This window comes from Heteronotia binoei, chromosome 21 (assembly GCF_032191835.1).
Source record: "Heteronotia binoei isolate CCM8104 ecotype False Entrance Well chromosome 21, APGP_CSIRO_Hbin_v1, whole genome shotgun sequence".
NCBI classification, from domain to species: Eukaryota; Metazoa; Chordata; class Lepidosauria; order Squamata; family Gekkonidae; genus Heteronotia; species Heteronotia binoei.
The window spans coordinates 126420434-126437182 of record NC_083243.1 but is presented as its reverse complement, the minus strand read 5'-3'; the positions used below and the strand labels follow the sequence as shown (position 1 = coordinate 126437182).

General features: G+C 43.3%; 1 protein-coding gene across 2 annotated transcripts in view; it reads right to left on the bottom strand.

The window, feature by feature from the left end:
* ANO3 (anoctamin 3) overlaps positions 1 to 15156 on the bottom strand; it is a 328242-nt gene extending 313086 nt beyond the window's left edge. For both annotated transcript variants that reach the window (XM_060262282.1, XM_060262283.1), the window contains exon 1: positions 14974 to 15156. In XM_060262282.1, coding sequence (XP_060118265.1) covers positions 14974 to 15025 — 52 coding nt within the window. In that variant the 5' untranslated portion in view covers positions 15026 to 15156. The remainder of the gene's footprint in view (positions 1 to 14973) is intronic.
* Between the last annotated feature and the right edge of the window lie 1593 nt (positions 15157 to 16749).

Genomic DNA, 16749 nt, shown 5'->3' with positions numbered 1-16749 from the left:
CTCAAGCAAAGTTAAATCCATCTCAGTCAATTGAAGACAGCTCTGCTTAGGACTGCCCTATAAGGTCCTGCTTTAGATGTAATCTAAGTAGTAACTTTGTTATATCACCCCATTACATTTTGATAGACAATTTTCTGAAGCCTTGTATGAAATAAACACTGTGGGAGTCGGGGGACTAAATATCCAATAGGATATGATAGGTATTTGTGGCCCATCTTGAAATGAGCTATGTTTATGCAAAAATCAAAATGCAGTTGCAATTTATGCAAAAATCAAAGTGCAATTTAGAAATTGTTCAAAATGCAAACATCTTTTGATACTACTATGAGAGTATCTGAATAATTACCAGAGAAATTTTGCACTCTTATGTAATACAACAGTTGAGCTTATATTAATGTACATATGATGAGGCAGGTAAGAACTACATCTAATAGTAAAAGTGGCTGGCTCCATGTGGCTGAGGAAAGCAGCAAAACAAGCCCCTCTGTGGGCAAGGTAGGGGCCTCTATCTACTCAGGAGACTCTTCAAATATGAATAGGATTGCCAGCTCTGGGTTGGAAAAAATGAAGGGTTTGGAGGGGAGGGGAGGAAACTGGGGAGGGAAGAGTTTGGAGAAGTGGGAGATCCCAGTAGGGTATAATGTCATAGAGAACAGCCTACAAAGCAGTCATTTATTCCTAGGAGAACTGATCTTGGTCATCTGGAAATTGATTGTAAAAGTGGGAGGATTCCAGGTGCCACCTAGACTTTAGCATCCCTAAATATGAAGCAATATATTACCTGTAACTAACCAAAAGGAACACATGGCTTAAAACACCAGCCTGATAAGAATGGAAAATGCTCCAGAAGAGATGCAATTTTGAAAGTGGTTGCCAGCCAGTTAAAGGAAAAGGATGGAGGAGTTTGCTAAACCCACAGAAATAACATTTTGAAGGAGGAAATTTTGAGGGTTAAGGTGGAATTTTCAAATTGCTCCATCCTCCTATGATACTTCATGGGTTGCCATCCTCCAGGTGATTAATGCTGCTATCCTACAAGTGAGGCCTGGAGTTATCCTGGAATGACAACCGATCTCTAGACATCAGTTCCTAGGAAAAATGGCTGCTTTGGAGTGTGAGTTCTATGGCATTATACTCCACTGATGTCCTGTCTTTCCCATAACTCCACCATCTGCAGGAGCCACCCCAAACTTCCCAGAGTTGGCAACCCTAGCCCCTAATCATTCATTATAATAACAAGGCTAGTGGCTCTCATGGCAGTCATGAAAACAGGAAAACCAGATCAATATATGGGTCCCTAGGTACCTGAATGCTGGCTCCAAATATGCAAAACATGTAATTGTAAATTATCTAATGGACCACTTCTCACCCCACAAAAGTTACTTTAATTATAAAGAATATAAGGAGCAGCTTAAAGTTAGTTAATGGGAAGGGAAATTAGTCTGCTAATACCTGTCAACTTATAGAATTCAGCAAGGAAAGGTTTGGAGGGAGGATTCCTTGAGTTTCCCTAAAGTAAACAAGCATGCAGGGCCCTCAGGACCATGACACAAGGAATGGAAAGGTTAAAGCCTCCTGTCATGGATGAAAAGCTCTTTGCCTTAGGAAAATGTGAACTCTGCCACTAAAAGCCTTATGTTACAATGACAAAGGGAGGTAGTGACCTATACTATGATCAATGTGTGAGAACTGGAAGGAACATGTACCAGATGGCTAAGTTGTCAGCAGGGAGCCAGGGTGGATAGGTTAATATCTTTATCTCCAAGCCCTAAAAAGTAATGGTATGAAACACTGTGAAATTGGGAAATGTGGACTTGGGAAGCAAACCCCACAAAGTGAGGACTGGTCCCTCAGAGCCCCTCCTAGCTGAGAGGCAAAGAGTCTGTCTGGGAAAAGTGCACCAAAGTGTGGAGGGACAGGACTGAGAAAAGGTTTATGCTGTGCCGAGGCTGGAGATCTATCATTGTTAAGTCTTTGCCATTATAAACTCATTTTTTCATGGAAAGAATGCCTAGGTAACATCATGCCCAACTATTCCCTTTTGAGTTTACTTTTTGGTCCTCTGCCCACTTCCAGCTTTATGCTGACATTAACCAATCTCATCTGTGTTGTAGTTTGTAGAATTAAAGCCTTTTCTGATAAGGTGCACTGATTGCACTGAATCTCTTTCCCAGGAACCTAGTTTCCTTGGATGCAATCAAGCACATGCTCACATGTTTTAAGTGACTCAGAGCACAAGGATGGGGGTGGGGAACAAAGAGCTTAGGATGCCCTGAGTGGTGGCAGCCTACAGAAGAAAGCTGTTTCCAAAATGAGAATGGAATTGCTTACAAGCATACATCTTGAGCAATGGAGATCTCTTGTCTACTCACTTTCCTGGAGCAAGTGATGGGGGAGGTTAAGAGGCTGAAGATCCTTGATCCCTCCCTCCTCCATGCCATATGGGAAATTAGTTTATGATGTCGAGGAAATAGATATTGATTTAAATATGTAAATGTTTGCCTTAATAGGGTGAATAGTGGTATTTGAGAGAATGATACTAAGGGTAGTTTACTCATACACAGGGCTTTTTTTGTAGCAGGAATTCCATTGCATATTAGGCCACAGACCCCTGATGTAGCCAATCCTCCTGGAGCTTACAGTAGATGCTGTACTAAACGCCCTGTAAGCTCTTGGAGGATTGGCTACATCAGGGATGTATGGCCTAATATGCAAAGGAGTTCCTGCTACAAAAAAAGCCCTGTTCATACATATGACCATTCTGTACCTGAACTGCAATATAATCCTAATAAGTACTTGATACAATATAGGTAACCAATCTATCTCAGATTGAAACAACTAACTACCTGTAGTTTTATAAATGTAGTTTTATAAGCTCCTGGAGCTTACAGTAGGTCCTGTACTAAGAGCCCTGTAGACTCTTGAAGGATTGGTTACATCAGGAGGGTGTGGCCTAATATGCAAAGTAGTTCCTTCTACAAAGCAGCCCCGTGGCACAGAGTGGTAAAACAGCAGTACTGCAGTACTGTGGTCTGAACTCTCTGCTCATGACCTGAGTTCGATTCCGGCGGAAGCTGGATTCAGATTGCCGGCCCAAGTTGACTCAGCCTTCCATCCTTCTGAAGTCAGTAAAATGAGCACCCAGCTTGCTGGGGGGGGGGGGAGTGTAAAAGACTGGGGAAGGCAATGGCAAACCACCCCGTAAAAAGACTGCCATGAAAACATTGTGAAAGCAACGTCACCCCAGAGTTGGAAACAACTGGTGCTTGCACAGGGGGCCTTTCCTTTCCTTCCTTCTATAAAAAAGCCCTGGCAGTGGCTTTATAGCACATCAGAGAATATGGATGGGGCTTGGTACTTCTCAGCACATGCTATTGGAAGAATTCGGAACCAGGGTGGATTTACTATACAAAACAAAGCCATGGTTAGGTTGCCAAGCACAGCCTGCTCCTTTAAATGTTAACATTTAATTAGTGATACCGTAGCTCAACTAATTTTAATAAACTTGGTAAACCCATGCAATGGATTCATGGAGGGGTGCAAGGGCAAAAGAATGGCTTGTCATCATCTTTTATAATGAGACAATACTTTGGTTCCATGGAGCTCATTTTTCTCACCTTGCCCTCCTGCTACTACTTAAAATGCTGCTCTTGTCCTCCAGAACAGCATTATTTCTGGCTGCTGTGGGAGGGAGAAGGTGAGAAAGTCATGCTCTGTGGGCAGAAACACTCCACCATGGATGTAAGCCATTGGCTGCAGTTAAAATTAGCTGCAATTAAACTCTGATTAGGCATAACACAGTTTATTGCTCTGCTTTCATTTGCCACCTGCCTCTTTATATATCAAAGTTCCTTCCTGTCCAGAACTTGCTGCAAAACTTCCAGCTTGACCAAGCTCCCATTCACCACAATGTTCAAATGTGTACCCCTCTGTAAACAGATGTTTAAATAATCTGCATAAACTTGGATTCCAACTGTTAACTCATAGTTGAGAATTTTGTTTTGTGTAGAGTACAGTACCCCAAAAATTGCATTTGAATACCACCATGGATTGGAACTCAACCAACTTGGAAGTTTTGCAGCAAGCCTAAAGCAAGAGAAGAGTAAAAATTGTAGCAATGGCATGCAAGCCAATTAAACTTTTTTCAAAAAAAGTATCAGTGAAACAGAACAATTAAAAATATAAAAAGGGCTTATAAAAGTTGCTTTCCAACCTCTCCCCCATCCCTCCCCCCGAAGCTGAATCATAGGGAACACATCTGTGAAGCAGTTGGCCATTCTAGGAGATTATCACAGATTTTACATAAAGTAGAATTTAGGGCAGGCTTTTGCATGCATTATGGAAATGTAAATGTACATTGTTACATGAAGAGCTCAGAAATGCACAAAAAGCAAAAGAGATAGAATTGGGTTATTTGTCTCAATTTAGGGTTTAATTATATGCATAAATTTATTTCCCATTTAATTACACATCTAAATTTTCCTCTCTATTTCATTCCAATAAAATTTTTGAATGAACAACAGCCGGTAGAACTGCCTCAAAAGTTAACAGAAAAGGTAGCATAAATACCACTGTGTCTTCTACAATCTCACCTTGCAGTGGGTTGTGGAACTAGGTTTTTGGTTTGTTTTTGGGGGAAAAATCACGGTCAGGTCAACAGACTCTAGGGCATGGCCATTTCAACAGGCAATAAATAAATAAAATATGATTTATTAGTCCATATTTGTATGTTTGAAGAGCCCTGTGGCGCAGAGTGGTACAGCTGCTGTATTGTAGTTCTAAGCTCTGCTCCAGACCTGAGTTTGATCCCGGCAAAAACTGGGTTCAGGTATCCGGCTCGAGGTTAACTCAGCCTTCCATCCTTCCAAGGTTGGTAAAATGCGTACCCATTTGCTGGGGGGAAAGTGTAGATGACTAGGGAAGGCAATGGCAAACCACCCCATAAAAAGTCTGCTGTGAAAACATTGTGAAAGCAACGTCACCCCAGAGTTGGAAATGACTGGTGCTTGCACAGGGGACTACCTTTTGTTTTTAATTTGTAGGTTTGATTCCCTTCAACATCTGAGGACCTAACTACATAATACTTCATTCCCAGCTCTGTCTCTGGGTGTATCCCAAAGACTGCCTAGCAGACATGTGGTAGGGGATCTTTGGTCAGACTTGATTCACTGATGTGTGGGACCCAATTTGGATTTGGATTATGGTGCAAGAGGAGAGGGAGCTTGATGCCTTACTCACATGGTGTTTTCTGACCTAAAATGGCCATGGGAAGCGCCTATTTCACCCATTGTGGCTATATGTTAGTTAGTTAGTTAGTTAGTTTTTTTGATTTACCGTATTTTTCGCACCATAAGACGCACTTCCCCCCCCCAAAAAAAAAGTGGAGGGGAAAGTGTGTGCATCTTATGGAGCGAAGGTACCTACCTTCCTCGGGGGGGGGGAGGCGGCGATCTGCTGCCTCTGCCTCTGATCCCGGCGCTTCCCCCGTGCCTGTCTGCCTGGCTCCAGCTCTGACGCTTACAGCAAGCACCAGGATCGCTCCCTCTGCCCTCTGATCCTGGCGCTTTCTGTAAGCATCAGAGCTGAAGCCAGGCAGACAGGCAAGGAGGAAGCACCCGCCCCCTCCACAAACCCAGCGCTTTGCGAGCGCCAGCTGTGGAGAGGGCAGCGTGCTTCCTCCGTGCCTGTCTGCCTGGCTTCAGCTCTGATGCTTACAGCAAGCACCGGGATCGGAGGGCGGAGGGAGCGATCCTGGCACTTGCTGTAAGCGTCAGAGCTGAGCCAGGCAGACAGGCACGGAGGAAGCACGCTGCCCTCTCCACAGCTGGCGCTCGCAAAGCGCTGGGTTTGCGGTGGGGGCAGCGTGGAGCAATCCCAGCGCTTGCTGGAAGAAGCTGGAGCCAGGCAGGCAGGCGCGGGGGAAGCACTGGGATCGGAGGCGGAGGCAACAGATCGCCCCCCAGGAGGAAGGTGCGTCCTATGGTCTGGAGCACATTATGGTGCGAAAAATACGGTATATCCTGCCCTCCCCAACAAAGCAGGCTTAGGGCATCTCACAATTCATGATAAAAACAACATAAAACATTAGACTAAAATAATAATAATAATAATAATAATAATAATAATAATAATAATAATAACAACAACAATAATTTTTATTTGTATCCCGCCCTCCCCACCGAGGCAGGCTCAGGGCGGCTCACAGACATGGAGAGTACCATGATTACAATACATTATACAGTAAAATACATTAAAATCCATTAAATAAATAAATAAATTAATTAATTAATTAAAACCATTACACTTACAATTAAGGTGCTATAATACAAAACCTATCGGATGTATGTCAGATGGCTGGATGTCATTTCAAGATTCAGTCTTGAAAGGCCATTTGAAAAAGGGTGGTTTTACAGGCCCTGCGGAACTGATTGTAGTCCCGCAGGGCTTGAACCTCCGCTGGTAATTGGTTCCACCAGTGAGGAGCCGTTACTGAGAAGGCCTGCTCTTGAGTTGTTTTCAATTTGGCCTCCCTTGGTCCAGGGATTTTTAAAAGATTTTGGGAGCTAGATCTCAGTGCTCTCTGGGGAATATATGGAGAGAGGCGGTCCCTAAGGTACGCAGGTCCTCGGCCAAATGACACTTAGGTGCTATTTCAGTAAAATAATAAATAAATACACAGCATTCATGTAATCAGGCACCAGTCATATCTATTGGTCTTGATGGTAACATAGCAGATTTGATGTAATCCTTTTATCAGATTCCAAAGTTAACAATCAAATGCCAAAGGGAATAATGTTGTCTAACAGGCCTTGTGGAACTGAGTAAGGTCCTGCAAGGCTCTTGATGTTTCCTGGAAGGTAATTCCACCAATAAGCGGTGGGAACAGAGAAGGCTCTTGCATGTGCCTCTTTCAGCCTGGGGACTGATAATAGATTTTGAACTCCTGGTCAAAGTATCCTCTGGGGAACATATGGGGAAAGGCGGTCCCTCAGGTAGACAGGTCCCAGGCCATATAGGGCTTTTAAGGGTAATAACCAGCACCTTGTAGCGAATCCAGAATGCCACAGGCAGCCAGTGCAGCACTCACAGACCAGGCTCCCACATGGAGAGCCCCAGTAACAGTTTGGCTGCCACATTCTGCACTAGCTGCAACTTCTGGATTTGGGACAAGGACAGCCCAATGTAGAGGGCATTACAGTAGTCCAATCTCAAGGTGACCATATCATGGATCACAGTTGCCAGATTGTTGTGCTTGAGGAAGGGAGCCAACTGCCTTATCCGCCTAAGATGATAGAAGGCAGATTTGTCAGTGGCTGCTATCTGGGCTTCCATTGTCAACAAAGGTTCCAGTAGTACCCCCAGGCTTCTGACCTTGGGCACCTTCACAAGTGGCACCCCATCAGAAGCCAGTAGGGGAATCTCTCTGCCAGGACCACCATGATTCAGGCAAAGGACCTCTGTCTTCATCGGATTCAGTTTCAGTCAACTCAGCCTGAGCCATCCTGCCATGGCTTGCAGTGCCAGGTTCAGATTTTCTGGGACACAGTCAGACTGGCCATCCAACAATAGATAGAGCTAGGTGTCATATGCTTACTGATGGCACCCCAGCCCATACCTCCAGGCAATCTGAGCAAGGAGGTGCATGTAGATGTTAAGCAACATTGGGGAGAGCACCACCCCCTGAGACACACCACAAACAAGCGGGTGTCTCTGGGACAATTGTCCCCCAATCACCACCCTTTGTCCCTGACCTTGAAGGAAAGAGGAAAGCCATTGCAAGGCAGACCCCTGAATCCCTGTGTCAGCAAGGTGGTGGGTCAGTAATTGATGGCTGACTGTGTCAAATGCAGCCAATAAGTCCAACATCAGTACCGTTGAACTGCCTCGATCCAGATGTCACTGGCGGTCATCTATGAAGGCAACCAGTACTGTCTCCTTCCCATGGCCTGGGCATAAATCAGACTGATGGGGATCTAACATGGAAGCTGTAGCACCACTGCCCTCTCAATGACCTTACCCTAAAGGGTAGGTTCGACACTGGCTGACAGTTCGCCAATTCAGCTGGGTCCAATGATTTTTTTTTAGGAAAGGATGGACCACTGCCTCCTTAAGAGGTGTAGGAAAAAGTCTTTCAAGGAGGGATCTATTTACGATGTCTCACAAAGGTTGCTGTAACTCCATCCAGCAAGCCTTGGTCAGCCAGTATGGGGAAGAATCCAGCTCAGATGTTGTCAGGCACACAGTAGAGAGAATCCTGTCAACTTCCTCCAGGCTGAGTGGAGTGAAGCAACCGAAAACCAGACTAGAAGACAGGCATGGAGTCTTAAAATTCACATACTGTTTCAAATGTGGCAGGAAAGTTGTGGCAAAGTGACAAGACCTTATCTGTGAAAAAAGTTGCAAAAGCTTCACAGTCTATATCCAATTCCCTAACATTCGGTCTGCCTCGTGACAGGGTTATAAGAGACTGAATTATGCTAAACAATTGTGCTGGGCGAGAATTTGCATATGCAATCCCAGCTGCAAAGTCAGCCTTCTTTGCAGCTTTGACTGCCATCTCATAGGTCCTCATAAATGACCTATAAGATGTTCTAGTCGCTTTGTCCCAAGTATGTCACCACTGCCTCTCTAGTCATCTGAGCCTCTGTTTCATCAGCCGCAGTTCCAGGTTGTACCACAGCATGAGCTTTGAATGGGGGCATAGAGAACTTCAGGGAGTGATCTCATCGATAGCTGTGGAAAGCCAGTAATGCCAGGATTCTACTAAGGCATCCAATGAGTTGCCAGGAGGCCAGGGATCCCGCAGAACAATCTGGAACTGCATAAGGTCCATTTGACTCCATGGGCAAGCTAAAATATGCTTTCCGCCTAAACAGGTTTGAGGTGAAATATCCATACAGGTCTTCAAGATATAGTGGTTCAACTATGGCACTGCCTCAGCAGTAATCCGGACCACTGAAACCCCTGCCACAAAGATCAAATCCAGCATGTGCCCAGCCTGGTGAGTGGGAGTTGTTACATATTGGGAGAGTCCTAGTGCTGCCATGGATGACACTAGGTTCGCTGCCTGAATGGAGCTCGTGTCATCAGCATAGATGCTGATATCACCCAAGACCAGAAGCCTTGGATGTTCCAGTGCCCAGCCTGCTATGACCTCCAACAGGGATGGTAAGGCACTGGCTGGTACGTTAGGTGGATGGTACACCAATCAGACAGCCAAACCCTCCCCGGCATACCATGCCAGACCAGCACATTCAATGCCATTGATCTCTGGAGGCAGGAGAGCCCAGAAGGAGTAAACCTCATGTGTAAATAGAGCCATCCCCCCCCCCCCTGCCTGCTAGTCCAAGATTGGTGAAAGACTGAGTACCTGGTCTCAGTCACACAGGCCAAGACCATATCCTGCTCAAGCAGGAAGTCCGATAGGACTGAGGTCTTATTATTTATGGACCTGGCAAGTAGTTCAACCTGGCCCCACTACCTGTTACCGTTGGGATGAGAAACAGGCTGGAAGGAGGCTGAGCTTCTCCATATCTCAGTCTCCTTCCTTTGTATTTATGCCTGTTCCCACCGCTATACTTTACCCTCCTCAGGAGTACCAGGATCCCCTGTTACCAATCAGTTCTATGTAAGTTTACATAGTGGGACAATATTGGTTCCCTGGGTTAATCTGCGGCCAGGAAAATGGTATGGGCGGACAGTCAAGACTCCTCTCCCAGTATGCTATATTTCTGTTGTGAATCACGCCTCTAAATGCTTGGGAATCTAAAGATGCAATCAGATGAGCAGTTAGGTCTGCCATAGCCACCCTTCCCCTCCAGATTTAAATGGGCATGGTCACACACAGAGATCTGGTCCCCATGCCTCACTCATCCTTACCTTGTGCTGTGACGACTCCCAAACAGATTAAATAGGCACTGGCAAATTCCTTGTAGCTACCCCAGAAACACTTCCATGGTGGGTTTCTGGATGTCTGATCACCCCAGCACACCATGGAAATGTATGATCACTCCACATGAGCGATGAGATCATTTCAGCACATCCTTCCCCCCCTCCAACCTCACTCCAAGGAGTGCTTGTGAGCTTGTCTGCTCCTGTTCATGCACATTGGGATTGGGTCAAAAGCAACACTCCCTGCGGGTCCATGGTTACGGCACATTGCTGATGTGAATGGCCAACCATGGGCCCACAGCACTATGATGCCAGCTTACTGACCACTGTCTGATTGTTACAGAGTGGCCCAAAATTGAGTGGCTTTTCCAAACATGGGATGCTGCTGTGGCAACCTGCATGTCTGATTGCACCATATGTTTCACCTATGAATTCCCAATGTAATGTACATTTCCATCAGTGTCCTCAGGGTGGACTGGGAACATCATGCTAATAGATCCTGAGTTTAAGGGAATATCACTATTCAGTGATTAGTCAAGAAGTACATCCATGGAAAAAGAAGATGAAGATATTGGATTTATATCCCGCCCTCCACTCCAAAGAGTCTCAGAGCGGCTCACAATCTCCTTTACCTTCCTCCCCCACAACAGACATCCTGTGTGGTGGGTGGGGCTGGAGAGGGCTCTCACAGCAGCTGCCCTTTCAAGGACAACCTCTGCCAGAGCTATGGCTGACCCAAGGCCATGCCAGCAGGTGCAAGTGGAGGAGTGGGGAATCGAACCTGGTTTTCCCAGGTAAGAGTCTGCACACTTAACCACTACACCAAACTGGCTCTCTATTGACCTTTAAAAACTGATGAATTACCCAGTCACGGGAAGTTTTTTCAGGAAGATTTACTGGAAAGTTATTTTCCACAACAAATAAAGACTTTTAGGCATCTGAGTGACTATTTAAGGAGCTGGTGTAACATGGCTAAGGAGCTGTATTCCATAAGAAATGCAGTATTCCATCTCCAGCTCAAGTGCTGTTTCTGCCACAAACTCACAAGTTGGCCTTTTAAAGCCACTTTTCCCATGTGCAATAATAGTTCAAACTTACCCTCAATGGCTATTGTCATGATAATGTGTGTGAAGGACAATACAAATACAATACAATAAGTACTATATGAATGGTAAGTATTATTAGCACATCAATTGTTCCATACACTCAGACACTTATAGAATCATAGAGTTGGAAGGGGCCTCCAGTTTGGTGTAGTGGTTAAGGGTGCGGATACTTATCTGGGAGAACCGGGTTTGATTCCCCACTCCTCCACTTGCACCTGCTAGCATGGCCTTGAGTTGGCCATAGCTCTGGCAGAGGTTGTCCTTGAAAGGGCAGCCGCTGTGAGAGCCCTCTCAGCCCCACCTACTTCACAGGGTGTCTGTTGTGGGGGAGGAAGGTAAAGGAGATTGTGAGCCACTCTGAGACTCTTCGGAGTGGAGGGCGGGATATAAATCCAATACTTCTTCTTCTTCATCTAGTCCAACCAACTGCACAATGCAGGAAACTCACAAACACCTCCCCCTAAACTCACAGGATCTTCATTGCTGTCAGATGGCCATCTAGCCTCTGTTTAAAAACCTCCAAGGAAGGAGAGCCCACCACCTCCCGAGAAAGCCTGTTCCATTGAGGAATCTCTCTAACGGTCAAGAGGTTCTTCCTAATGTTGAGCTGGAAACTCTTTTGATTTAATTTCAACCCATTGGTTCTGGTCCTACCTTCTGTGGCCACAGAAAACAACTCCACACCATCCTCTATATGACAGCCCTTCAAGTACTTGAAGATGACGATCATATTACCTGTCAAGGCTAAACATCCCCAGCTCCTTCAGCCTTTTCTCATAGGACTTGGTCTCCAGACCCCTCACCATCTTCATCACCCTCCTTTGGACCCGTTTCAGCTTGTCTATATTCTTCTTAAAATGTGGTGCCCAAAACTGAACACAAAACTCCAGGTGAGGTCTTACTAGAGCAGAGTAAAGCGATACCATCACATCATGTGATCTGGACACTATACTTCCGTTGATACAGCCCAAAATTGCATTTGCCTTTTTAGCCACCGCATTACACTGTTGACTCATGTTCAGCGTATGATCCACTAAGGCCCCTAGATCCTTTTCGCACATACTACTGCTAAGACAAGTCTCTCCCATCCTATAACCATGCATTGTAACCATGCATAATAATTAACTTCTGTTAATAATTATGGTACCTAATAATATCATAAGTCAAACTGGTGTCTATTAAACATATTCTGTAGATATTTGCTATGGGGAGCTGAGAGTCTCATAAAGCATCCTTTATTCTGGAACCAAGACATCTTAGTAAATGAATCATTCTTAAATTCAGAAATCAACGATGACTGCAGCTATTAAAACCAATGTCTTCCTTTATATCTAGGCATCCTATACAAAATAATGAATGCTGAATGAGTTTCCATAAATTTTGGCTACCTGGTCTATAGATATGTTGCACATAACAACATGGACTCAAAACTTGCTTGATACAGGTTTTTCCTCCCAAGAAAATTGAAATATAGAGATAGATACATTAATATACATTGAGCACACACTGATACCATTATTATCTCTGCTCCCAGGTTGTGAGTTTTGCAGCTCTTCAAAAATTTGCAAAATGTGTTTGATTAGACAGTGGAGCAAAAGAAATGAGCTTGTACACGGCCTGAAAATAAGGTAGTGTTCTTAAATATATTTATTCAGGAAGAAGTCAAATTGCACTCAGTAGGGTTTAGAAGTATGCACATTTAGAATCTCACATTTCCTTTATTTTAGAAACTATAGTTTGAGAAAACTGTAGTTTGAGAATGGAATAAGAAAAGGAAGCAAACTGAAAAGTTTTTCATCTAGGTAGAAAAAATGTTTACCATAAAGCTTAAGAAAAATGATCTTTGTACTAGTTTCATATTCTTCGTCACTAGGAAAACTGATCTCAAAACTCATCATCTTTGGGAACCATTGTGCAGCCTTTTTAGAATTCATTTTATGATACATGATTCCACCACTTGATAGCTGGTGTATTTTTAATATGTATTATGCTTTAATTAAGTTTTAACTGACTGCTTTAAAACTGCTGTTAATTTTCTTAAACTTTTTTCATATAGAATGTTATACATTCAGGAAAATAAACACAGAATTTATTATTTCAATTATACAGTAAAGAAATAATGTTTACAGTTGCCAACACTTCATTGCAAGAGCTCCTATGTCTTTAAATATGCCTGATAAATATTCATCAGGTAGTTTTTTCTTTAGGTTGAAGATTAAAATTGCAGGGAAATGATTTGCCTGCTGAATTTCTGTTTGTCATTCATGGAATTATAAAAGGCACAGAAACAACCCTTTTTTAACAAAAAGTTGGCAACTCAAACAATAATTAGCCTAGTTTGAAACTAAATCTCGAGGAGATCAAATTTATTAATTTATTTAGAAAATAATGTATTTAGAAAATAATAATAATAATAATAATAATAATAATAATAATAATAATAATAATAATAATAATAATAATATTTTATTTATATCCTGCCCTCCCCGCCACAGCAAGTTCAGGGTGGCTCACAACATATAACAAATACAAAATTACAATATAAAACTTACAATAAAACATATCAGTACAATGTATAACTTGCTAATTAAAACCATTATAATTAAAACTCTCAAAATTAAAACTAACATTTACAGTGTTATGTTCTGGATGTTCTCCTCAGTAAGTTATGATGGCCGTATGTATATGATGCTTTTCTAGTCACCTGTTCAAAGTAGCCTCCAGCTCACACAAATTCTCTGCCTATTATCACATTAATGGTTGGATGGATCTAGTTATGACAGTACAGGAAGAACTTAAATAAGTTGATGATTGTTTGAGAATAAGATTTTCTAATATAACTCCAGGAAACTTGGAAACAGGAAGTATGGTTATTCGCAATGGTTATTCTCAAATCCAGTTAACATTTCCATACAAAGTCTGGAAAAGTATCCCATGGAGCTACTGAAAGCACATATGCACACAGACTCTCTCACACACTTTGGCATTAAAGTTCAGTAAATAGCTATGGGGGGGAAACCTAAGAACCAGTATGGCTTGACAGTTAGTTTTGAAGTTGGGGGGATCTGTTCTTAACTGTACAACCTTGCTGAAGGCCATATGCTGGTTAGCATCCCACAACCTTCATCCATAAAAATGGGAACAGTCACTCATTGCTTCTTGTGAAGAAACAGCACTTTATATACTACAAAATTACCAGGGACATTAATAACAATACAGCTGCAATGCATTGCAAGTAGCAAAAAAAAACAAAACTAAATTCAAATTTTAAAACGCAGCTGCAAATACAGGGGTAGGCTATAATATAAGGTCATTCAGACAAAACCCTTCACTTTGAAAGTCTTCTCCATCCATCAGTTTTCCCTCTCACACCGGGAATATGATTACTGTTTTTTAAAGAAGAGAGCAGCTCAGTAGTTTATCCAACACAGTCAGGGTAAAATTTTGAATAAACTTTAATTGATTAGTTACAGAAGATGTTTCTAGAATCCAGCACTGGTATGAGCAGGCTTGTGAGGCAGAAAAAAGATATATTCTCATTACTCCAACAATTTGCTAAGGCAAATTTCATCTCATTATATAAAAATAAGACAGGAAGAATTCTGCCACACTGAATGACTGCAACATCGGACTCTTTATCTCAGCACTGCAATGAGCTTTGTAATTGCATAAGAAAGAATTCCCTGTGACAAACAGATCTCTGACCGATTACTAGTATGTAGCTTGAATCTTCTTTTGACACCCAGAAAAAAAAATGTTTCAGGTGGTGGAGGGATTTCTTTCCCCCAAAGAACCATTTCAAGGGTCTCAAGTAAAGAGCATTTTAACTTACTGTAAGAGTTTAAAAAGCGGCTGCATTGCATCGAGCGCTGAATGTTTTCAGCAGCGGCTGTGCTAGAGTATGAGAATACTGCAAGGGCATGCAGACCAAATGATTTAACACACGTTGCTTGAGAGACAAAAGACTCCTACTGACCTTTTTGCTGTTTAAATGACTGAATAGAACCCGAGTGGTGAACCATCTTCATATAAGAGATCTTGACTGTAGTGATTTACTGAGCTTGAAAGCATCAAGGTGTTTTAAAATGGGAAACAGGCAGGCTTGCTGCTCCATCAAATCCAGCAGATTCGGAGCAGCTATGTAACCCAGCACTGCTTCGCTGAGTGCTTAGCTTGGAAGACTGTACTCCCCTCGGTTGTCATAGAAACCAGAAAGGCCAGTCCAGAATCACACTCCCCTTAGTGGATGCTTTAGGAATGATTTTCTACATCAGTCTAATTGGGGGAATGCAGCAGTATATTGTTTTGAACCTTCTGTTGATAGAAGAAAGCTTTATTCACTTAGATAAAGAAAACTAAAACACCTTTTCCAGTAGTCAAAGAATCAGCAAGCTATTTTTCAACACCAGTAGACAGATACCCTTAAATCAGAGAGTTACAAAAGTTGACAGAAGCTTAGTTTCCATAGTCAATCAACACACTAGAAGAGTTTGGCAAGTACAAACATCATGTGTGGCCTGAGTTGTTTTCTCTTGCTTTCAGCATATTCTGTTTCTTGGTCTCTAAATGCCTTTTACCATTTGAAACTTTTTTTACCCTGAGGTAAGTTACACAAAAAATTGTCTATGTGAAGACAAGTATGTCATGTTTGCTGAGAGGTTATTGGTCATGGAAATGATCTTACACTGGCATGCTTACAACCTGTAGTGCATTCCATGCCATTTTCAAAGGTAAGGACAGGTGATAATTCATTTTTGGATGGTGCCCAAGATGTTTAAGGGACGATAAAAAGGTAAAACACCAGGTCATTACCAACCCATGAGGTGATGTCAAACCATCTCAGAATGTTTCTTGCCTTGAAAACCCTATGGAGTCACCAACAATCAGCTGTGACTTTACAGCGCTTTCTACCACCATAGTAAAGTAATGTAGAAAGAGACAGGAAGCCTTACCTCAACTAGCAGGAAGAAAAGAGGAATATGCTGGCCAGGAGCTAGGACTGAAACCTTGTTACACAATTAAAGAAAAATTAAAGAAAATAACTTGAAGGGAAAATGAATGTGACACTATAATGATTCCTGGGCTTCCTTTCCACCCCTTTTTCTCAGCTGAGCAGTCCCTTTTATTCTTATCTGTTTTGCTGTCTCTCTCACCCAGTTGTTTAAATATCTATTGATATATGATGACTCACCCTAGAGAACTGACGAGCCAACACAAACCCTTAATTTGTTTATATATCGGCCCCTTCCCAGCTGGCTGGCATCGCCAGCGATAGGCTGGGGGGCTGCCGTTGCCTACCCGGAAGGAGGGAAGACTGGATTGTCATCCCGGCCATCCAGGAATCTGCTTCTGGGCATGGTGTCGGGGCTGCCCGGGTATACTGCCCACTACGCCTAGCCGACCGCTCAATGTTCCAGGCCCAACCGAGCGACTCCCAACGCGGCTCTCCACTTCGAGAGTCGAAAAAGATCTGCGCACTTCTGGGCGGGGCTTCTCTTAAGAAGCAGCGCAGGGTGTCACTGCTTGAGCTCCAGCAGGTTGTGGGGCACCTCAACTTTGTGTGCAAAGTTGTGGCCTGGGGAGGGCCTTCTTGAGATGGCTATGTGACGCTATGGGGTCCATGCGGCTCCCACACCATAGAGTTCGAGTGACCGCTGGCATGCGGAAGGATTTAGAGGTGTGGGAGGAATTTCTGGAATCCTTCAATGGGATTTCATTCTGGTGGGATGATTTAAAGATTGAAGCTGAGCTC